The 24,329-nt window shown below is 40.4% G+C and overlaps 1 protein-coding gene across 1 annotated transcript in view; it reads right to left on the bottom strand.

The window, feature by feature from the left end:
- Positions 1–1,062: 1,062 nt before the first annotated feature.
- LOC111947159 (uncharacterized) overlaps positions 1,063–24,329 on the bottom strand; it is a 30,107-nt gene continuing 6,840 nt past the window's right edge. The window contains exons 2-10 of the mRNA XM_023953557.2: positions 7,871–9,397; positions 7,643–7,784; positions 7,403–7,548; positions 7,176–7,315; positions 6,910–7,072; positions 5,782–5,875; positions 5,621–5,690; positions 2,629–2,702; positions 1,063–2,546 (exon numbers count right to left, since the gene is read on the bottom strand). Coding sequence (XP_023809325.1) covers positions 1,625–2,546; positions 2,629–2,702; positions 5,621–5,690; positions 5,782–5,875; positions 6,910–7,072; positions 7,176–7,315; positions 7,403–7,548; positions 7,643–7,784; positions 7,871–8,123 — 2,004 coding nt within the window. The 5' untranslated portion in view covers positions 8,124–9,397 and the 3' untranslated portion in view covers positions 1,063–1,624. The remainder of the gene's footprint in view (positions 2,547–2,628; positions 2,703–5,620; positions 5,691–5,781; positions 5,876–6,909; positions 7,073–7,175; positions 7,316–7,402; positions 7,549–7,642; positions 7,785–7,870; positions 9,398–24,329) is intronic.

Below are 24,329 nucleotides of genomic sequence, written 5' to 3'. Positions count from 1 at the left end.
AAATAAATTAACCCAAACCCACGTGCATCAGAAAGATGCAAACAAATGGTAACTAACCGAGGCTGGGTAAAATGACTCCTCCCAACAACAGGACAGACAGATGATAGTTCTGTGAAAAAACTGGACTAAACACTTTTTGGAAACCCAAAACTTAAAGGGTTTGAGTCTCAGCCAAACGCTTGAAGCGTTTGTTTATGAGTGTCACCTAGTGGTTGCAGGTTGGCAGTAGAGCCAACATCAAGTCTGGGCGTGTGAGTGCGTGGGTGAATGGGACACTAAAGTCCCTTGGACCTTAATCAAGTTAGAAAGGGGATTTATAATGGAAAATTCAAATAAACGAAAACAAGCTGCATGGTGGTCGCGGTTAAAGATTTTGCTCCACAGTGAAATGGTGCTGGTATAAATCCAATTAAGGTCCTCTGTGTGTGCCGTTTGCATAGTCTCCCCATGCTGATGACTTGTCCAGGATGTACCCCGACTTCGCCCTACAGTAGCTGGGACCTTGTGACCCTGAAAGACTTTGGAAAATGGATGAATGTAACCCTTGTGCTATCCTAGGCATTTTAACATTGGGAGTTGGGTCATCTAGACCCACTAGACAGTGCTCTGAACCTTTTTTCTTCAATGATTTGTGATCTTCACTGGTGTCCATGGATTACATGAAATCTTTCCACTTTTATCCACCTGTGTCATGGTAGGGAGAACACGTCAAAGTAAGGGTGGGGTCATCTAAGATAGCACAAGGAATAAAAGAAAAGCTTAAAGTGACTGATCACTGTTTCAAAACATATAATCATTTGTATCTGTGAAGTTTTATCTCACTGCTTAGGACAATTAAATTTTGGACAGTTAGGTTTATCATAAGCATTACATTTGCTGTGGACTAAATTAAAATGTTGTTGCAATTTATCATTTTTATAATTCCAAAAGCTGAATGTGGCTCTGCATTGAAGGCTTATATTCAGATTAATTTGCCAAATCCTATTGTTTCTGTATCCAGTATTAGAAATAAATTTTTCCCCCAAAACATTTTAAAAAAAGAAAAACAGCTCGAAAATGATATTTTTTTTGCTGTGGACAAGTGATGAGCTTTAATTGCAACATTCAGTCATCAACAATACTGAAGCATATCTGTTGTGATAAGGGAAACATGGCGGTTGAGGATGATGCAAAATTCTTTGAAACTGTGTCAATAGCTCCAGAGAAAAAGCAATGAGGAAGCAATTTCAGTAGAGAAGCACGTCTGTCTGGGTTGCTCTAGTCTGTCACAGAACTCCATAAACCTAAAAGGTTTAGTTCTGATGACGAACTGATACCTCCTTTATTAAATGCTTTCTTGGAAAAACACAGGAAAGGGGCACAAGACTAATTTGCCTCCACCTTTACAAGCTTAAAAAGCCCACATATAATACATTTTATTAGCAATTTACATAACAGCAACCATCAGCAACATTCAAATAATTTTTAGTGACATCTCTTTAACATGCACAGCATTGAAACAGCAAATACAGAACACTGGTAACTTTTCTGCACCAATACAGAAATAATGCATGACCTTTTGTGTATGTGTACAGAAAGCTTTCTGTACTTAATTTAGACTTACCCTAAATAATAAAGTTAAAGGCTACACTGGTTTATAGCCACTCTCAGTGATAATTGGTATAGATATGTCTCCAGACTGTGGAGGCGACCAAAAAAAAGGTTTTTGGAGCTCAGGTTGATGTCGAACACTCTCACTGATTAAATCTGGAAGGAAGGAGTCAAACCCCGCCGTTCGGGGGTTGGAACTCATTGACTTCTCTGAACATTTTTCCAAATTGTCTTCGCATTCCTTTGAGTTCTCTGGTGAAAGCAAAGAATTCTCTTCCGCTTGCCTCTGGATAGGTTGGTAGTCATTTTCCACCTTCAGGAAGTTACACCGAGTTTCCTCCTTGCTAGCCAGCATAGCTGAGCCACAGGACAGCTTTGGATTCTCTGAGTCAGCATCATTTCTGGATTTAGGCTCTAAAGGCGGGGTTGTGCCAATCCCACTAGAGAGGGACAATGGGCTATCATCCTCTATGACTGACATTTTTTGTGAACCACTAGTGCCCTGATATGACATGTCTATTGATATAGGTGACAGGACATCTAGCGAGGCTGGGCAAAGGCCAGACAGACTGGAATTGGTCACGGTGTCACACTTTGTGGTATGATATGAAGGCTCACTCTCTAAGACCCTAGGCTGGTCTGGCATGAACTGATCAGGACTTCCAGACATACCTGGGCAATAGGTAGGATTGATTACACCAGATGATCCAGAACTATCATGAGCACCAGTTACACCACATAAATGGACATTAAAGACCTCACTAAGGTCCCTATTAGTTACAGGACTAACAGGTCTCACATTTGGAAAGAATTTTTCCAAAGCTTCTTGTCTTAAAGTTCTACAATCGGGCTGAACAGTTTCCGCATAACTCGGGTGTGAGGAGCAATCACTGATTCCACTGCTGTCTTGGCTGCTCCCATCACTTTCTTCGCTGCCTGTGAACTGCCGTTCTGACCTTAAAAAAGAAAGGGCAGATGTTACTCAGATGGCTATTTTAATATAGGAAATATCATTCGGGGTACAAGAGTCCTACTTACAACTGTTTGCCACCATCCAAAATGTGGTGCTCCACAGATACTGGGTTACTTCTGGGATCTGAAGGCTCCAAAATCTAAAAAAGGAACATCTATGAATGATTTGATGCAGAGAAATGCTCTTTTATGTGAATTTTGTCACCATTACAGAAAGTAAACACCATAAAGAGTTAAATGGTAAATGGCTTATACTTATATAGCACTTTTCTACCTTCTTCGAAGGCCCAAAGCGCTTTACAGTCACAGTCCCATTCAGCCATTCACACACACACCGGAGGCGGTCCCAACCTTCCACCAGAGGCAAGGTGGGGTTCAGTGTCTTGCCCAAGGACACTTCGACACATGGGCGGGCAAGGTGGGATTCGAACCCACAATCTTACGATTGGAGATCGACCACCCTACCAATGTTGGGTAATAACTGTTAACATTACTAATAATAATAGCTAAGCATTTAGTTTATGAGACCCCTCAAAAAGGAACTTTGAACTTGAATGCCATTGATGTAGAGAACAAGGGACAAACGCGGACGGTTGATGTTATCCATCCATTTTCAGAGACTGCTACATCTCTTCTAGGCTGCTGGAGCCAACCCAGCTGCTGCTGGGCGAAGGCGGGTTACACCCTGAACAGGTCACCAGTCTGTTACAGGGCGACACACACCAAGAGGTGACCTAAAGAATTCAATTAACTTATAAAACATGTTTTTTGGACTATGGGAGGAAGCTAAAGTCCCTGGAGAAAAGCCAAACATGCACTGGAATCACACGCAAGCTCATCACAGAAAGGTCCCAACTGGGATTCAAACCAGGGCTTTCTTGCAGTGAAGCAAGAGTGCTAACCACTGTTTAGCCCCCTGACATGTAGTAATGTTATATATTATGAAATTCTGACAACAATGACATCCAGACTCCTTAATCCAGCAAAGAATAAAAGAGAAACTATCAAAACATAGCCGGAAAACTAGAAACTTTGGCTGAACTGGATTTTGTTTTGATCATTTCAGTTCTATCATCACTTAATTCTAGAAAATTACAGTTTAATTTTGATAGGAGGCAGTCGTTTATGTTTGAGGAAGATGGGAGTTATAGCAGGATGGCTATGTATGTATTTGTATAACAACAGAAATGAAAGTGATATCTATTGAAAGTATAGCCAAAAGGGACAAGCTAGATGGCCGAGGGCTAAACCCTGGGGCATGTCTGTATGTGGCGGAAGTAAATGACTGTACTTGAACAAAGTGAGTGTGGCCAGGTAGATTTGAAACAGGAAAGGAATGTAAGAGTAATACATAGAACTAGCCTGTCCAAGAGAAAGGGAGTCTGAAAGGCTTAAAGGCTCCTTTTAAATCAAGAAGGATGAGAGAAGAGGATCAGCTGTTAGAGGGAGGTCATCCAGAAAGGAAAAAGGTCAAGAGTTACTGCACCAGTTATATTTTAAAGAAGACTAGGATAAGGAAAATACAACAAGGATAACTGAGACTGTTGGGATCTGCACCAGGAACCTTGAAGATGGGAGTAGTAGGGGAAGAATTCCAGTGATGAAGGAAGGATATTACTGAATGTTGACAAGGAGGAAGCAGTGGCTCTAACTGACAACTTAATCTTTTGAATTTGATTAAATCTGAAACATTGCAACGGAAGAAAGACTGGGGACCGACTGAGAAAACAAAAGCAGCAGATGAACAGACAAAGGTTAATTCAAATCACTTTTAGGGAAGATGCTGGTGATAAATATTTGGAATTTCAGCTGAGAGAAACAAAACATGTGAGGGTGGTACAGAGGGAAGAAAATACGAAGGTTTTGCAGTGATTCTATCCATTCAAAGCAGCCTTGGAATTAGCTTTAGAAGGGTGGAGTCATTTAACATAGTGAAGTCATTTAACATAGAGAAGTTGTACGAAGGACAAACCATAAGCTCGAAGCTTTTAAAGACCCACTCCGATTAAAATTGTGTTTTTCAGTTTTTAAAATTGCATTTCTAAGTTCTACAGTTTGAAAAAAAGCTTATTTGTGGTGCAAAAACTATGCTGGGTGTGCCACAATTCTGGCCATTCTGATGCTTTCACTTGTAGAAAACTATCCACGTTCGTCTGGTTTTAAAACTGTACAGCTGGATGGCTTCAGTATCGCTTGCCATTCTTGTTGCACTTGTGATTTTAGGTTGGAGGTGTGAAGGTCAATAAGCTAGCAGGAGAGAGTGTAAATAGATATCTCTCGGTTATTGGTGACGGGAAGGGGGGCGGGGGGCAGGGTTGTGCCAACAGTTCCACCCACAACTCAGAGGTGTTTTTATAATTAACTTCTGCCGCTCTGCAGAAACTATGACAAAAAATGACATCGTTTTTAGTTTTTTGCATGAAATTGGCATAATCATAATCCAAAGACCTTTTGGAATGATGATGATCAGAGTGGGACTTTCAAGGACTGTCACAACTGAAAATCACAAGTTGTGCTCAGAGCAGGTACTTTTCCAGGTCAAGTGTTGACAGTTCAGTGAATCTAGTTCTCTACAAAAAAAAACTATCAGCAGTCACAAAACCCAAACTCTCCTGATGTCAACAAAAAATCTTTTTAAGGTGCAATTTATAAAAAAAATATCTATCCCTGATAAAATACATAACACTGAAATCTATAATTCAGTTTGTCCTGGTCATAAATACTGTTTTACATGTTCATAATAGATGTGCTACACTTATGTTTACCACCTTGAAGTTCAGACGTCCACAGTTTCACTTTGAATATCCGGAATGATTATTTAGAATATTGAGAATTCTAACTAAGTTTCTGTTGAGATAAGAACCCAACTGTGACTGGCCATTATTGGATGGAATGGAACAAAATGAAACATTTATGTGTCTATAAAATAGTTTTGAATATCCAAATACATTGAGAAGTGTAAACATTCAAATAAGGAGATGAATATTGACTTCTGGGATGTCTGAAAATAAAATTCAAAGGGGAAAACAAAACTGCCAGACCAATATCAATGCCTCACCTTTTTCTTGGATGAATAAACGGTGGGAAGTTTTAGGTCAGAATATTTGTCCCACCACTTGGTTTTAATCCTGAAATCAAACAAAACTTTGAGCTAAAAACCACAGAAGACAAATCCACGGTGTTTTGAACTCAATGTGCTCAAACCTTTAGGTGACTTACCGTGAAAAACCAATATAGGCAGCAGCGCTCATGAAGACTGCAACAACACTAAGGATGACTATGATGACAACGTCCTGTGCAAAATGGGAAGTGGCTGCAAAAAAAAAAAGTCAATTAGAGAGTTATAATTTTCAGTAGTAAATGGCAAAACTGGATGACGATGTTTTTATAATGTTATGGATAGCAATTAGGAATCCATTTGCTGTGTTTTCCAGTGGAATGAATATGACCCAAGAGATAACACTCAGAGCTTTGTAAAAGCTAAGTAAACAACTGTATCCTTGTTTGTTTGTTCATCCCCGTTAATGGAGTCACACTCAATGTGTTTCCTATCTCTTGGCTGCATTACTAGTCTTACAAAAGGTTAAACATCAGGTTTAAGTCCCGCTGTGGTCATCTTTTGATCCATTTTAAAAGTGTTCCTAGTGGTCTTTTAATTAGAATTAAGGCACTTTTAGCCAAACTCCAAAAAACCTGTGTCGTTTTCTAGGATATCATTTCTGCAGAGTGCCAGGAGTTCATTAGAAATTTACCTCTGAATTATGGGAAAAACTGTTGGTGTGGAGTAAGTCCCCATTTCATATCATCCATCTATTTATTTACACCCTTTACCGTAAGCTTACAGCCCCTCACACCCCAACCTAACATTAACGTTGCCAAAAAATGGCGAGCAATATTGGAGATGCGTAGCCATACAGTTTGGAGCCAGATGTCAGCTCGTATGAGGAAAAACAAAGAGACATAGATATCTTTGTCTGCAATTGGATGCATTGGAATGGAGCAGAGCAGAGAGCTTTTGCCCTGCTGATTGTAACACTTTTATCACAGCTACAAGAATTTTCTAATGGCCTTTTTACTTTTGCTCCTGATTCACAACAATTTGAATAGAGAAATACTCAAAAATGCAATGCTAAGCTTGTTTTATATATATATATATATATATATATATATATATATATATATATATATATATATATATATATATATATATATATATGTCATTCATCATGGGAAAAATGCCACAAGAGCATGTTAAAAACACACACAAAAAGTTTTCATTGGAGTGGGTCTTGAATATTTCTATTCATCTTCTAATGGAGTCTAAAATGACCAAAAATGAACACTCACGGGTCTTGAATTCCCACTCTGCACTGCTGTCACTCTGCCTTTTGTTCCACTCTGATACACTTCTAACACTGACCACATATGTTGCTCCCAGTGACAAATTCCCTCCACTTATTTCATAGTACTGGTATCCATCAACCATTGGTGGTTTTAATGGTAAAATGACCTGTATTGGGATTGGAACATAGAAAAATGTGGTTTCTTTGTGGAAGTTTTATGTCATCATAAAATAATCAGCTGCTCATTGGCGCTAGGGACTCGGCTCCTACCTTCTCTGGGTCTCCTTTTTTGTGGTAGGTCACCTCTGCAGTCAACTCATCTCTCACTCCTTCCATGTTTGTCTTCCACTTGACTGCAAAATTTCCATTGGTTTCAGTCACGTTGACAATTGTAGGAGTTTTAGGCTTGACTAAAGAGGAAAAAATAGAAGTAAAGCTGCAGTTTCTTCAGATTAATGGAGTGAAAATGTGAAAGTTTTGAAGAAAATTCAACATACAGCTGTCATTTACACTGATGGTTTTAGATGCAACCCTTCTATCACCTCTCCACAAACTTGCATGGTGATTCTGTCCGTACACGAACAACATATTCAAAGAACAGCAACACTGATTCTTGTCACATTGCTGTAAAGTGCATCCATTCCTGCAGAGAAAAACCAAAAACAAACGTGTTCTACAATGTTTTTCTTTTTTTTAAACAGTGTCATTTTTCTATGGAATAAGGCAGAAAAACTAACTCAGTGGTTTCGCTGTAATCAATCAGGACAAAAGTCACATTGTGATCAGTGCAGTTTGAGTGTTGTTGCGAGTCAAACTGACAAAACATCTCTGTAAAGTCGTTGGTGCAGTCAAAGTTAACCTCCGCGTCATTCTCGCCTCCTGCAAGGAATAAACGCAGCATTATCACGCGATCCCACCAATAGTTCTAGGACAAAAGACCATAAAATAACCGAGTTAATACTTACCACCGAAAGTGAGAGCAAACTGCCCCGTGAGAAGCAGGAAAAAGAACAGCCATGGCGCAGAAAACAACACTAGAGTGTTTCCTTTTCTCTGCGCGACAAGTATGGATCCATGGAGGTGGAACGACTGTTTCCAGATTGTCAAATACGCCATCCCGTTCATGTTTTTGGTCAGAATAAAAGAAAACACCCTCCGTTCTCCTCGAGCTCGACGGCTGGACGTAGGGATCGCGTCACAGTCAAAAGTCTTCCTCATTCGGATGAAGTCAGCAGCTGGAAACGCACCCAGGGAGAGCTTCCCGTCAGAGGCGCGCGCTCCACACGCGGAAGAGAGCACGAAGGAATTGAGTTTACCTCAGGAAAAAAAACTAAAACAAAAAAATAACTAAGTTGAGTAAATTTATCCGTTAAAGAAGTGGAAGTTTGTCGACATCAACAGAGAGTTGAAAACAGCAACGCGTGTTTACTTTCTGACGAATTGCGACGCAAAAGCATTCCAGCACAAGAAGGAACAGGCCAGACGCGCCTCTCAAATGACATTTATTATGAGGGTTTTTTTCACCTCTGCCTGCATTTTCTTTTGTGTCTGTATATCTTTGACAAAAACAACCAAAAATTACAGTTTAATACGAAACCACAGAAACAACTAAACTAAATAGCCACACCAACTAGACACTTTATTCATGACACCTTTGAGCCACTATTTTGCCAAATTGACTACTCATATTGGAATTGATGTGAAATCTCATTCCATACTGTTTGATATGACTTTGACATATTATTCCTACAATAAAAGAACCACTGGGAGTTTTATGGCCATTCTCAAATTTTTTTCTACTATGCAGGAGCATGGAAATGCTATAACTCTCCAGCTGTGCTGAAGAATTTATAGTTTGTTCACTGGAACTATGAGGCATCGTAAGAAAAAAACACACACACACACACCCTCCAGCAAACTTCATACTTGGCTCAATGGAGTCAGAAAAGTATAATTTTTCTAGTGGCTGTCAATTTGAGAACCATAAATCAGATTCTTTTGATAAAGGGGTGTGTTTTATTCTTCCAGAGAATGTGTTTCCACTGTTGTAGTTTGCATTATAACAGTTAAATGCCCACTCCTATGAAATTGTTTTTGTGTGTGTGTTTTTTTACAAGTTCTTGTGGTATTTTTCTGATGGTGGACATATTGTCATGACTAGCGGAACTAAATAGACCCAGACGCTGGAACCCGGAAGGAGACGCAGGTGAGTTCTGGAGAGGTTTGAAAAGGGTTTAATATTCAGATCTTGGTTCAGAGGTGAGTTAGTGAAGCGGCAGACTCCGAGGAGGACCCAAGACGAAGATGGAGGATTTTCGTCGGCTCGTGACGTCACTGGTGGCTTCGTCCGTGGCTCGTGGTGAACTGCAGGCTCGGCAGAGGCTCGTGGTTGAGTGGACGATCGGCAGAGGCTTGTGGCTTGACTGGAGGTAATGACTAGGCTGTTTCCAGATAAACAGCATACTCAGGCGACCATTCGTGGCAATGGATTCCTGGAGACAGGTAAGAGCAAGATTTTAGGTACAGGCTTGAAACAAGGGCAAAGAACGTGACGACCATGCTATGCATCATCAGGGGCAACGAACTGGCGATGAATTCTGGTCCTGGTGCTCCTTATGAAGGCAGGCGGGTGATGAGGTAAGTGATCGCAGCTGTGTCGCATCAGGAGCCAAGCAGAGGGGAGGGGGAGGAGACTGACAGAGGCACCATGACACATATCTTAAGAAAAGGAAGTTCTTAGAAATAAAACTCATTTAGGATGGAATCATCTTTAAAATCTTAGCCACCACAATAAGTAATGAACAGTATATAGGAGAAACCAAACAACCTCTACACAAGCGGCTTTACCAACATCGCAGAGCCAACCCAAGTGGACCTGAATCTGCAGTGCACCTCCACCCGAAGGCCAAAAACCACTCGTTCGAGGATAGTGAAGTAAGAATTTAAGCCAGAGAGAAAGGATGGTTTGAGCAAGGAGTGAAAGAAACCATCTTTGTAACAAAGGATAACCCTTCTCTTAATAAGAATGGTGGTCTCAGGTTTATTCTTCCATCCACCTACTGCAGTGTTCTGAAACCCAAAAAAACCGAACCAGTTTCACCTGGGTTGTTAACAGCTGAAAGAGATACCCAGGTTGGGGAGGAAGTCACTAGCCGCGGTTACATGGGCAAAATATCTTGATCGGATCAATGGTCGGGTTAAAATTCACCCGTGCACATGGGCACAGAAAACCTTTTTCCGATTAGAACAAACGTTCCCATGGCTCACACTTTCGGTCGGAATGAATAATTTGGGCATGCGCAGTAGTGTAAAAAATCCCCGGATGAGGAAATAGGTCCCGTTGTAAACAAACCGCTGCCATAGACATTTATTTTATGCAGCAGCTCAGTAATATACGAACGATCTTCCAAACGTGCTTTTATTAATGTTATGGAAACACAAATCCACATGATTGTTTGAACAGTTTCTAAAGACTGAGTGACATTTATTTCTGCTTCCCCAAACTTGCTGCGTGAGCTGGCGGTTCCTCAGCTCTCTCTGCCTTTTCTAAAGTTTCCAAATACAGTTCCTAAATACAGTACTTTCACAACCATAAGGTGAAAGTTTTACATTTTCTCCTACATGTACAGAGCGGCTCTAATGTGTTGTTGTGTGACTTCGGTAAAGAAGATCTAGGAGAGAACAGCATGAGAACGATATGGAAAGAGGTGAGGACGTGAAAGAAGACCCCCCCCCCCCCCCCCTAGTACAACGGTGCAGTTATGAGCATAATGCAGAACAACTTCATTTGGAAACCCTGGAAATGCAAAGAGACAGGATTATGAGGCACAGTTTAAACTGCAAGCTATCAGCTACGCGGAGGAGCACGGGAATCAAGCAGCTGCAGTTCGGTTAAATTAGATCTTCACAGATTCGGACTTCCTGCTTCAATAACTCTTCTGATAAACGTTCAAATGTGTTAGCAAGTACCTCAATCATTTTTTATTAACACGGAGAATGAACTACAAAAGCATCTTTAAAGAAAAAAGATCGTTTTTATTGCCTTTTAATCAGAATTGTTCGTTTTAAGCTGTGAATGCAAACGGAGCAGCGAGCCGGCTGCTAAAGGACCGTCAATAAAGTGCGTACCCTGTGAAACACCATTCTGTAAAAATCAGTAAACTTTTAAAAAGTGAATACATGTCTATATTTATATGAACTGGTAATGAAGACTCGTCAGCATAGTCATGCTACATTATTATTATACTAAATTTTGTTAGAAAGTCAACCTCTATTTTATTGCTTTTATTTTTTAAAACTTAATAGAGATATGAATCATAACATAAATGCTCAATAGCTCTGAAGATACTAAAGTTTCTGTCACCAAACCTCCTGTACTGACTACTCATGACCTTATTGTCCTACTGCAATAAAGATTATGTCATAACTCACGTTGTTAATTGTTAGGAATTTTTAATTTTTAAATATTGATCAGATTTGGTCAAAAATCCTCAATAGCTTTGAAGATGATCTAGTTACTGTCACAAAACCTACTGAACTGACTAATCATGACCTTATTTTCCTACTACAATAAAGATTATGTAAAATAAAAATCTAGCATCTTCAGAGCTATTGAGGATTTTTGACCAAATTGGATCCATTTGTAAATGTGAAAAATTCCAAAAATAAACAAAGTGAACTATTGACATTTATGATATATATTTATGATGACAATAAGGTCATTATTAGTCCGTACAGAAGGTTTGGTGACAGCAGCTTCAGTATCTTTATAACTACTGATAACTTTAGTCAAGATCCATATCTATTAAAATTTGAAAAACTATGTCCAACAAGATAAAATAAAGATGGACTGTTGGAGCCATTTGGCTGAATTTAGGTCATTTATTAGATTTTATGCATGCATGTGCCTGTCATTCCTTGGCCATGCAGCTGTTCCGGCTTCCTATTGGTTAGGTGCATTTTGGGAGCCGCCGTGTCTTTTATTGGCATTGGCTTTTGGATTTGAACTTGGGAAGCATGGCAGCACATTAATCTTAGACCGTGCTTAAACTGTGTTTAGAACATGTTATTTTTACAGTAAGGAAGTATTCATGCTTTTGAGTATTTTTGTGGTTTGTACTTTATATTTTTGCCGTTCAAGAAAATAAATGCCATCAAAAGGAAGAACAACGACCCTTTTTTCCTGAAGCACGCGTAAAGACAGTTCCTGCTCCCCAAGATATCTCAATGTAAGTGCAACGGCAGTTACATAAAAAAGTCTAAGATTAACGCTGGACTGTTTTTCACCATAAGAAGAGGACCTCGGAAAGAGTTTCTTCTCTTCTCTTCCACCAGGGGTGGCCACCCCTGGCCACCCCAGTGGCCACCCCACGGTCACTGTAAGCTGATAAGCTGTGGTAGCATCAGTTGTGCTTTTCATCCCAAATGCACAGCCAGCAAGCGCGCAAGTCGCTCTGATCACCTAAATCGGCCCACACCCCCTCCCCTCCCTGTTGTCTTTGAGTGCGCATACATCTAAAGACGGAGCCGCTAGACGCAGAACACGAATACAACGCGGGGTTCACTTCCGCAATCGAACCCTCAGAACCACCGAGCCGGTTAGACACAGGAGCCAGTATCAGTTGCTAAAGATGAACTTTCTTTATCACTTTTTCCTTAAGGCTAAAACGGCGACTGAAGTGCGCGTGTATGTGCTCCACACACTCAAACGCGCTCTCCCCCCTCTCTTCCCGCCTGCATCGCGTGAGCACCGGTTTCAGCACAAATGCAAGCACGCACACATGCGCGCGCACGCACGCATACAGGCACACAATCACACATCCCAAAACACTACATTTCTTTTCATGCCTGTTACCTATTTTCTGTGGGGTCTTTTAACAATCTGTTTACTGTTCTTTAGATCACCTGATCTTTATTGTGTGCAAATACTTGGTGCAAATACGCCACATCATTAACAGTGGTGGATGTGCCATTACTTTTTAAAAATACGTAAAAAAGGATGTCCCTGTCACATGCGCCTCTCATTTCATGGCACTATTGGTTGTTGTGTTACAGCAACATTTTGATGTGTTTTTGTCCTGTTTCCACAGAGTTACCTATAGTCAATAGTTGATGCTTGTATATGTCAATTTTCAGAGAATGAAGAGAAATTCAACATATATTCTTATTTTAAGAAGAAAAGTACATCAGAAGGAAGGAAAGAGATTGTAGGGGAACAACAGAGGAGTAGTGAGGAGGAAGAAGATGAGAGAGCAGCATGATCTTCAGCCAGCATGAATGACAGAAGAGAATGAGGAAGACAAAGATGAGACTGCATCAGATGAGGGACAGTCAGCATCATTGGTCAGAGAAGCAAGGCAGAACTCAGCTAAAGGGGCTCCACCTGTTCCTGGACCAACTGGTGAAGTTAGAATTATGTTGCCCTATTAATAAAACTGTTTGTTTATTAGCCTGAAAAGAAATGTCTACAGAAATAATTAATAATTACCATGGAAGGGTATTGTTATTTTTATTTCAAAACAACTGATTTCAATTTTTGTTCATTATAGATTTATCCCAGTCAAAAGTCGAACACCCCAAGCAGACAGACCAAAGCATGAAATAGAAACAAAACAAATAAAATTATATCAGTAAAGTAGTATCTACTAATGCAGTGTTTTTCAACCAGTGTGGTCAGGTGTGCCGTGGGAAATTGCCCTCATTAACTGACTAATGAGGGCAATAAAAACATTTACCATCTCCAGGATTTCAGCTCTGTGTTCATCCAAACAAACCCTGATAAAACACTGAGAAGTTAGGAATATGAGAAATCGTAACATACTTTTTTCTTAGTGTTTGTTTGATTCTATTAAAGACATTTTGATAAGAATGACGGTACCGCGATTTAACTCCAGTATTAACTGTTTTCTGAAATGTCCCGCCCCTTTTACTGTCTCCACCAATCATTCTTGGAGGCTTAATCACATGTCCTCAGTCTGACCAATCAAAAGTGGTTAAAGTTTTCGCACCCTTGATTCGATTAAGCTCATAAAGTCTCTCAGTTCTAACAAAAATACCAGCTAAAACTCGTCTTTAGCGGTGTAGCTTTCAACAGAATCCGGTGTTAGACCGTGTAACAAGAGAAAAAAACAAAGAAGCTCAGAGGCGCTAGTCTGTCTGCCATCACTACATCTCCCATGATGCATTGGGTTAAAGTGACAGCATCTCGGCATCTCTCCTCTTAACGTCTTGAAACAAACGTTTTTTAAATCTGCAGCAAAAAACAGCAGCAACTTCCATCTTTTTCTACCACAATTATCACAAAAATGCATGTGAGATTGTGGAGGGGCTGCAGATCATACAGACAGGATTTTTGTCAAGGTTAAAGTGTGCCGTGGCTCAAAAAGGTTGAAAAACACTGATCTGATGATATCTACTAGAATCTATAGTAGTATCTACTAAAAGTTAATGTTCTACAAAGTATCAGTAGGCATTTAACTTTCTGTTGATTTTCTAAAGGTTGTTTTACTACGTTTAGTACAATGAATTTTAAAAATATGGGTCAGGGTTTTTGTTTGCCACCCCAAGATTTAATGTGGCCCCCTACCGGCCACCCCCATGAACAATTTCTGGAGGCGCCACTGTCACCGCGTTGAAGCATCGCACAAGACTTACGTGAGTAATGAGCCAACCAATGCAATAAGCCTGAAGCCGCACAGCAAGACGTTTCAGTGACTGGATGAGTGCTCTTGCTAAAACTCTCAAGGATGAAGTTTAAGCTGACATATGTGAGAACAGCTACTGTTTCAAGAAAAGACGACAATTTGAGCCATAATTGCCGTTAATTGGAGACACCGTAACAATGCATGATGCGCGTGATGGCCTCCGGAGGGCGCCAAAGCTCACTCCAAAGGCAGCAGAAGAAAAATGTGAAAGGCTTAAAAAAGAAAGAAAGAGAAAGCCGGGTCAGCTCATTCGTAAGAAAAAAGAAATATAAGAACTAAAGAAAGACAAATTGCAGCTCAGCTTATAAAGGACGAAACATTATTTGTTTTCAAAAGGTTTTTTGAAGAATTTGGAAAGCTCAATGCAGAAATATTGCCACTTCTTCATGAGGACTAGGCAGATGAAGATCAGAAAGACTGGTTTTTGCCAAATAATGAAGAGTTGAAAGATTTCATTTGTGAAACAGGAGATTGGCTTGGAGATAGCTTGATGAGTGGAAATAAGGAATGTGATGTTGAATGTGAAGATGCAACCCAGCGATAGCATTTCAGCAGTGCTTTCTTCCACTTCCGGAGCCAAAAAGATTAGCTCAGTTTACAGTGAATCTACACAAGTGTCTAGTACTACAAGCTCTGCTCGCTTAAAGCTGGAAGCCAAATGTGAAGAACTGCGAGCTCATGCTGTGTTTCTTAAGAAAAAAAGACAAGAAATTGAAATGGAAGAAACCCGCTTGAAAGCACAAAAAGAGCAGTTAGAGTTGGATGCCAAAATAACTGCAACAGAAGCTCAAATAAAGGTCTATGCAGATTATGAAGAGGCTCAAGATGTCACAAAGGAGCAACATGAGAAATTCCACAGTGTCATAAATGACATAGCAGATACTCAAAGAATCAGTTATCAAGAAAAGAGATATTCAGAGACCATCTCTCCTTCTATGAGCCAATATCGAATTCCACAGACTTTCTATAATGAGCATGGAAATTCCTTGCATAGAGCTGCCAGTTAAGCCCTGTACCACCTGTAGCACCTGCTGTTGCATCTGATGACATTCGCAAAATAATACAGCGACAAAATGACATAACTGAAATGCTTGCCAAACAGCAAATGATGTCACAGCTTCCTCAAAGGGATGTTCCAGTATTCTCAGGAGATCCGTTGAACTATTGTTCTTTCATCAGATCATTTGAACAAGTTATTGAAGGCAAGACTAACAGTCATCAAGACAGGTTGCATTATCTGCAGCAGTTCACTGTTGGAGAACCTCGAAACCTTGTACGCAGCTGTGAACACATGGAACCAGACAAAGGTTACAAAGAAGCAAGAAAACTTCTTCAACAACACTATGGAAATGAGCTTCAAATAGCAACTGCCTACATAAAGAAAGCTTTGGATTGGCCTCAGATAAAAACAGAGGACAGAAAGGCTTTGCAAGCTTATGCTCTTTTCCTTGTAGGATGTCGAAACACCATGACTGATATTGAGTTTATGAATGAAATGGACAATCCAAGTAACATGAAGACTATGCTCTCAAAACTTCCCTTCAAGTTAAAGGAAAAGTGGAAAGGTCAAGCATACGACATTCAAACAAGAAGAGGAAAGAGAGCCAGATTTTCTGATCTAGTAGAGTTCATTACATGGCAAGCTAAGATCAGTAACGATCCATTGTTTGGAAACATTTTGGACAGTGGCTCAAAATCAAAAGGAAAACCAAAACCTTTTACGAAAAGCAATTCAAAAACCTTTGTGACAAGAACTTCTTTGACCAAAGAACACAGTGAAAGTCAACAACAAAGAGAAAAGAACTCTGACCCAGTCATCTCTGATGCTTTTCACAGTCCATGCATGTATTGTAAAAATAATCATGCATTGGAGGTGTGTAGAGAAATCAAAGCTCAGAATCATAGACAGAATTCAATTCTTGATCACAAAAGGACTTTGCTTTGGTTGCCTCAGCACTGGACATTTGAGTAAAAACTGTCGCAAACGAATGCAATGTAAGGAATGTTCATTCAAACACCCGAGCATCTTACATATGCAAAAGGAATCTCCAGCAATGACTGAAAATAAAGGATCAAGTCCAACAGGAGTGATCAATGAGGCTACAAATGTTTTTGTTGAGACTGCAAATGAAAGCAGAGGAAACACTGGGGCAGGTGACGGAGAAACTATTCTTCCAATAGTGCCGGTTAAGCTCAAGTCCAAAAAGAGTGACAAGACAATCCAAGTGTATGCATTTCTGGATCAAGGAAGTACAGCAACTTTCTGCACAGATGATGTGATGAGACACCTTAATGTTCGTGGGAAGAAAGCAGATCTCTTACTCACTACCATGGGGGCAGAGAAGAAGGTTACTACACACATCATCTCAGATCTTGAAGTTTCTGGCCTGGAAGAAGAAAAAGTACATAGACCTGCCACGAGTCTTTATTCAACCGATCATGCCAGTGAAAAAGGGAAACATACCCTTGCAAAAGGATGTGAATCAATGGCCTCATTTGCATGAGGTTCATTTATCTCACATTGAAGCGGAAATTGGTTTGCCAATCGGCAATGATGTATTTAGAGCAATGGAGCCACATCGGGTCATCAAAAGTCAAAATAATGGTTCATATGCAGTGAAAACGGCTTTAGGTTGGGTCATCAACGGACCACTCAGAAGTTTTCCAACCCATCAAGAGTCAATGAGACACTCTGTCAATCAAATCACAGTCTCAAAGGTGGAGGACTTACTTACCAAAATGTAAAATGCTGACTTTCCGGAGAAAAGGTTTGATGATAAGCCTGAGATGTCACAAGAAGATCTTCAGTTCCTTGAATCAGTGAGTACTTCAACACAAAAGGTTGATGGTCATTATTGCATTGCACTCCCTTTAAAAGACAAAGATTTGAGAATGCCTGACAACAAATGTCTGGCAGAGCAGCGCCTTGTAAGTCTGAAAAGAAAGCTTCAAAGAAATCCTGAATTTCATGAGGATTACAAAAAATTTATGAACGATCTTCTAGACAAGGGATATGCCACCAAAGTACCTGAAAATCAACTCCGTCGTCATGATGAAAGAATATGGTTTATTCCTCACCATGGCATACAACACCCAAAGAAAAGGAAGTTGAGAGTTGTGTTTGACTACACTGCCTCATTTCAAGGAGTATCACTAAACAACCAGCTGCTCCAAGGTCCTGACCTTACAAACACTCTCATTGGAGTAGTGACAAGGTTCAGAAAAGAAACATCGGCATGATGGCAGACATAGAAGCCATGTTTTATCAGGTTAACATACCTGAGGAGGATTCCGATCTGCTGAGGTTTCTATGGTAACCAGGCGGTGATTTGAAGTTGGAACCAGCAGAATACAGAATGCGTGTTCACCTGTTTGGGGCAACTTCCTCCCTAAGCTGTGCATCATCTGCACTGAGAAGAACAGCTGAAGATGCAAGAGAAAACGCTTTGCCTGAGGCAATTGAGACCATATTGAGCAACTTGTACGTATATGACTGTTTAACATCTGTGTCTTCTGATGAAAAGGCAATTGCTCTTGCAAGCAGTTTGACATCATTATGTCTCAGTGGAGGTTTTCGCCTTACAAAGTGGACAAGCAACTCAAGAGCATTGTTAATGTCAATCCCTGAAGAGGATAGAGCTTCAGAAGTAAAAGACCTGGACCTAAACAATGACCAGTTGCCTACTGAGAGAGCATTAGGCATAGAGTGGAACACAGAATTGGACACTTTCAAAGTTAAATTCGATGTTCAGGACTAACCGTGTACCAGAAGAGGAATCTTATCAGTTATAAGTTTGGCATACGACCCCCTTGGATTCCTAGCACCCTTCATTCTGACTGCAAAACTTCTTCTCAGAGAGTTGTGTGAGGGGAAGAAGGCTTGGGACGAAAATATTTCAGACAATAAGACACATTTCACTGGAGCAGAAAAGGAGTTGAAGAGGTCACTACAGGAACTGGACCATTCCAAAATCCACAGCACCATGATGAAAAAGGGAATTTCACGGATATTCAACACACCTGCAGCATCCCATCATGGAGGAGTATGGGAACGCCAAATACGAACTGTCAGAAAAGTGATGAATGCGCTGTTAAGTCAGCAAACGTTGGATGATGAAGGATTGCAGACGCTTTTCTGTGAAGTGGAAAGTATAATCAACGACAGGCCTTTAACATCACTCTCGGATGATCCTAAGGACTTGGAGGCTCTGACTCCTAATCACCTGCTACTAATGAAGACACAGCCAAATATACCACCTGGTGTCTTTTCAAAAGATGACAACTATGCTCGTCGCCGTTGGAGGCAGATTCAGTTTATGGCGGATCTCTTCTGGAGCAGATGGACACATGAATACTTACCCCTTTTGCAACAAAGACAAAAGTTGACTGTGATAAGAAAGAATTTCAAGACCGGTGACATCGTTCTCATTGTGGACTCAACAGCCCCAAGAGGTTCATGGCTGCTTGGAAGAATAACTAAAGTTATGCCAGATCCGAAAGGAGCAGTCAGAAGTGTTCGTGTAAAGACACTAACAAATGAACTGGAGAGACCAATAAGCAAGATTTGTCTGCTGGAAGAGGCACTATAAGAAATATAAGAAGAAAGAAGAACATCAGTGACTGTTTTGAGAAATGAATGTTTATGTAGTACCTTGTACATAGTACTGAACACATTTGAGCTAAAGTTAAGTTTTAATGGAGTTTACGTTTAAGTTTAAACTCATATTGTTTTATAGGTTTGTATCGTGCTACTAACTGTTGTTTTAAATGGCTCCTCCTATGTTTAATTTGGTAATTGATAGCCAAAGTGCTAGTCAATTAGGGGCAGGTATGTTGGAGCCATTTGGCTGAATTTAGGTCATTTATTAGATTTTATGCATGCATGTGCCTGTCATTCCTTGGCCGTGCAGCTGTTCCGGCTTCCTATTGGTTAGGTGCATTTTGGGAGCCGCCGTGTCTTTTATTGGCATTGGCTTTTGGATTTAAACTTGGGAAGCATGGCAGCACATTAATCTTAGACCGTGCTTAAACTGTGTTTAGAACATGTTATTTTTACAGTAAGGAAGTATTCATGCTTTTGAGTATTTTTGTGGTTTGTACTTTATATTTTTACCGTTCAAGAAAATAAATGCCATCAAAAGGAAGAACAACGACCCTTTTTTCTGAAGCACGCGTAAAGACGGTTCCTGCTCCCCAAGATATCCGAATGTAACTGCAACGGCAGTTACAATGGACTTTCCTCCAAAATATTTATTCTAACACGAATATGCTGACGAGTCTTCATTACCAGTTCATATAAATATAGACATTTATTATTTTTGGTGAGATTATTGATTTTTACAGAATGGTGTTTCACAGTTCACAGAGGTTGCACTTTGTTGACAGTCCCTTGGCAGCCGGCTGCTGCATGTCTGCATTTAAGCGAACAATTCTGATTAAAAGGCAATAAAAACGATTTTTTTTCTTTAGAAATGCCTTCGGGTTCACTCTCTGTGTTAATGCAAAAAGATTGAGATACTTGCTGACACATTTGAACGTTTATCAGAAGAGTTATTGAAGCAGGAAGTCCGAATCTGTGAAGATCTTTCTACTTATCGAACCTCAGCTGCCAGAGAATTTAAAATAATGAATCCATGGTTCGCAAGTGAAGACGCTGGAAAACCAACTCCGACAAGACAAGAAGACGCAGCAGCAGCTGAGTTTCCGCGGAAAAGGAGGTTGCCTGCGTTGGAAGATCGACTCGAGGCTCAGCGCAGCAACCTCCAGCAGAGATAACAGTGAAAAGCTGTCCATCCTCCCCCCTTACCGGGACGCAGCGCCGGCGAGTTACGCCACACTTTGGGACTGCAGGACTTAAACTTGGCCTGAGGTGTCTGCTTTCACTGTTCTTTGGAGCCGCACGGCAACGAGATGGACTCTGATGATGAGGAAAGGGAAGCCGGCGTGTTTGATAGAAATGTAGCCCAGCTGTTTCAGATGCAGAAGATGAGGACTTAATTGATGGATTTTATATGCTGATTGATTACTGAAAAAATAAATCACAACTAACTCAGTTTTGCGCTCGCTGCCTTTTTTAAACACACACCAGCATGCACGTTTCACCGGTATGTGTTAACGTTAAATACAGAAAAAACGCTCAAAACTGAAACGCCGCCGTTTAATCCAGGGCTGTTGTATTTTAAGGAGAGGAGGGGGTTATGGGAGATAACATGGCTTTAATTGTGTGTTTGTGTATGTGTCTGGCAGGTCAGTGTGTGGTGTGGCTCTTTGACTATCACAGTTAGAAATGTCAGCTCTTTGTGTAAAACTTGTCCCCCCCCCTAGAGGCATTCATAGAAAAAAACGGCGGATGTGACGTTTAACCAACGACCCAAAACCAAGGTAAGAAAGTGGAGTGGGTTTTTTTGTGCTGTAATTTTTTCTCATGTAAAATTCACTGCATTTGTTACTGTTTTAATGCTTTTAATCCACGTTACAGCCGCCGTTCCTTTTCTATTAAAGACCCAAAATGAAAGTCCCGCCCCGCTGCTTGACATGCAAATTTTAGCCAATCAGATCAACCAGAAAGGTTCCTGCCCCCAAGTGACAAACACACCCCTGAACACCGCCCCACAAGTGACAAAAACGCCCCCTTAACACTGAGCGTAAATCCATGTGAGCGCGCAAAAAGGATCTGACTGCACAGTAAATCCAGGTGAGAGCGCAATAAGGATCTGACCGAGCAAGATCACTGCTCAGTTAGGATTGCAGCCATGCAATTGTAAAATACAGGGTCGCTTAGTTAGAATTGCGCCAGCGCTGTTGTAAGTTTCACTCACTCAGTTCCTAAATACGCCCGCTCCAGTGACGTGCAGTCAGGAGAGGCAGGTGAGGCTGTGCCTCACCTGTCATTATGGGAAGAAAAGAGAAAAAATAAATTCAATTATTATATTTAATCAGTAATTTGTGCTTTGCCGTCATTTTCCATTTAAATGTACCATTTTTGGGTGTTTTTTCTTTTTAAAATCGCTGAATTTCCGCATTTGCCGTTCAGATACTAAGAAGTGACGTGCGATGAGGCACCAGCCCGCTGAGCCTCACCTTGGATTGCGCAATACCTATGCAGTCAGACGGTACTGCTGTCTCTCTGTACGTCGGTTCAATCACTTGTACTATATGAGCTGAGTTTACATAATTTAGCAGATGTATACGGTGTACAGTGTTTGTTTTTATAAATAACTGTATGTGAGGGACGTGTTTCTTGTGCTGAGTGCTAAACCCCGGCAAAAAAGCCGCTGGGTGAGGCCAGCAGTTCTCGTGCCTCATGTTAGGGGGCGCCGGTGAGCCCTGAACTAATGAAGCTGAAAAATAATAGAATAAATGATAGCAAGCGGCAAGTCATTTTTTTCAGAAGGAGCGGCGTATGGACTTTATTTAAAAGTAAAGGTAAGACGATAATAAGGTTTGTGCTTTTTTCTATGCTGCAGTTTGTATATGAAAAAACATGTTGAAATGATATTTTAAACAAAACACGTTAACTGCTGTCAATCAAATGGTGAATAAGTTACTCAGTATGGTTCACATGTTTGTAAATCTGACTGATGACGTCAGTGCCTCACCAGCCATTAACCTCACCGCACGTCACTGGCCGGCTCAGTTGTATTTACGCCCTTTCAATTAATGGCAGAAATGTAATCCCATCCCCCTCTTGTTAAAGTAAAATATGTCCAACACAAGAGGCCCTCAGCTCTCATATGCCTGCCTAGCTGTTGGACAGGACAAGTTAAAAAAAAAAAAAAAAAAAATGTAGGCCCATACCTTTTGGATAATATGGAAGCCTAAGCATAAATAAAAATAAAAGTCAAAACCAGAAATGGTTTTTCATTTTCAAATTTTTCCTTTTCTAATTCAACACCACTTATTCTGTCCATTAATTAAAATAATAAAGAAAATAGTATTTGTCATTTCATTTTCAAAAAGTTCTCTGGTAAATGTGTGGCAAAGTAGCTCCCCAGCAAATGTTTTTAGCACATATTAGCCTAATGCTAACCCGTCTTTCGGAACCTTGCAGCGAAGAAAAAAGCCCTTACCGAACGGATATAAAAAAAAAATATGAACGAGCAGGCCCTTAATAATAATCATAAAATTAATAAAGCATATTTAGAAGATAGTCTCCTGCAGCTTCTCGCTGATTTTGCTGTTCGATGACAGCTGAAGCCCCAGCAACAGCTATAGCAGATTTCACCACGCTAAACGTTTACTGGCTGGACCAACACGCACTCAGAGGGAACTTTTTTCAATTTTTGTGGCTCAGCAAATTTAAAAAAATAGTTGTTAAAAATAAGTTATGTCTGCACTTTTGTAACATAATTTAAACTTTTTTGCTTCTATAATTTAGAATTACCTGCCTATTAGGCATTTCAGAAACTTGTTTTATGCCTAAAAATGTTCTTCAGATGACTCATTTTAACTGCATTATCTCCATGATCCACAAGGGGGCAATCTTTCATCAAGCTTTTAAAGAGCTGAGATAAAACGGCCAGTTTTCATAGTGGAAAAAAAATATATTCGGAGACAGTCCACCCAAAAGACAAAACAGGGAAGGAGAATCAGATCTTTGTGGTCTGGACGGTCTCTACTATGATTAAAGAACTCCTCCCCAAAAGGATGGCAGTGACAGAAGATCCACATTAGTCAACCATTCTAATGAGCACTAGACCATTAAGGTTTGTATTTTGTCACAATATGCAGTTGTTTAACCTTTTTGTGCACATAATGACCTTTAATAGCGAGGAGACTATTTGAATGAGTGGTGAAAGACCCAACCTACAAAGTCCATTTGGTCCAAAGAACAGACTCCTGGAGCAACATGACTTGGATGTCTGTGAATCTTCACTGACACCTGTTGTCAGACAGGTTTCTTCTGTGACAAATCCAGCAGCAGCACAGTCAAAAGTCTCTGCTTGGGACCCTAAAAGCTCTCTCCCGCTGTGCAGTTAAATGCTTGAAATTTCAGCTTCAGGTGATTAAGTGACTTACTAGTGCTGTCAAAACCCTGGCATGCAGTTGAAGGCAGAGACGTGTAACACACCTCTCCACCCACAGTAAAGCTGGGCATGCTGAATTAATAGCCAGCACTGCGTCTCCTGGACGCTCCTCTGTCCAGTTGAATCATATTGCGTCCTGGCACTACCTCTGGCAGCAGTAGAGCTGCAGTGTGTGTTTTTTGCCGGCCTGTGGGGATGAGTGCACACAAACTCATGCCAAAGGGCTAAAAATAGCAGCCACGATGACTATGTTCTGGATCTGTGAGTAAAGAAGTTGAGAACAAGATGAAACTTATGTTACATGTTCGAGTAAATATGGAAGCAGGACAGCGAGTACACCGCTGGAACTCTAGACAATCTGTGTTGCAGGAACAGAGCTGGAATGTGATCAGCTGAGCTTAGCCTGGCACTGATTTTGTCACATCATCAGTGTTGAGTCATAAAAAAAAAAAAAAAAACACCAAACGAGCAGGAGATGATCAGAGGTAGTTTTGATATAAACGAAAAAATTAAAGCATACGTACATTTACCAAGTGTCAGCATTTTAAAGGAAAAACGTAAAATTAAAATAGTCATTATTAATGTTGAAAATATTGAAGTGTTACTTCCAAAGCCTTAACTCCTGGTTTAAACCTTAAAGTTGTCTTTATTAAGGGTTAGTTTATAATGATTATATAAGTTGTATGTTAATTGAT

Source organism: Oryzias latipes, chromosome 3 (genome assembly GCF_053564925.1).
Source record: "Oryzias latipes strain Hd-rR chromosome 3, Olatipes_Hd-rR_3.1".
In the NCBI taxonomy this organism is placed as follows: domain Eukaryota; kingdom Metazoa; phylum Chordata; class Actinopteri; order Beloniformes; family Adrianichthyidae; genus Oryzias; species Oryzias latipes.
Note: the sequence above shows the minus strand (reverse complement) of the source record. Positions and strands in the feature narration are given on the sequence as shown.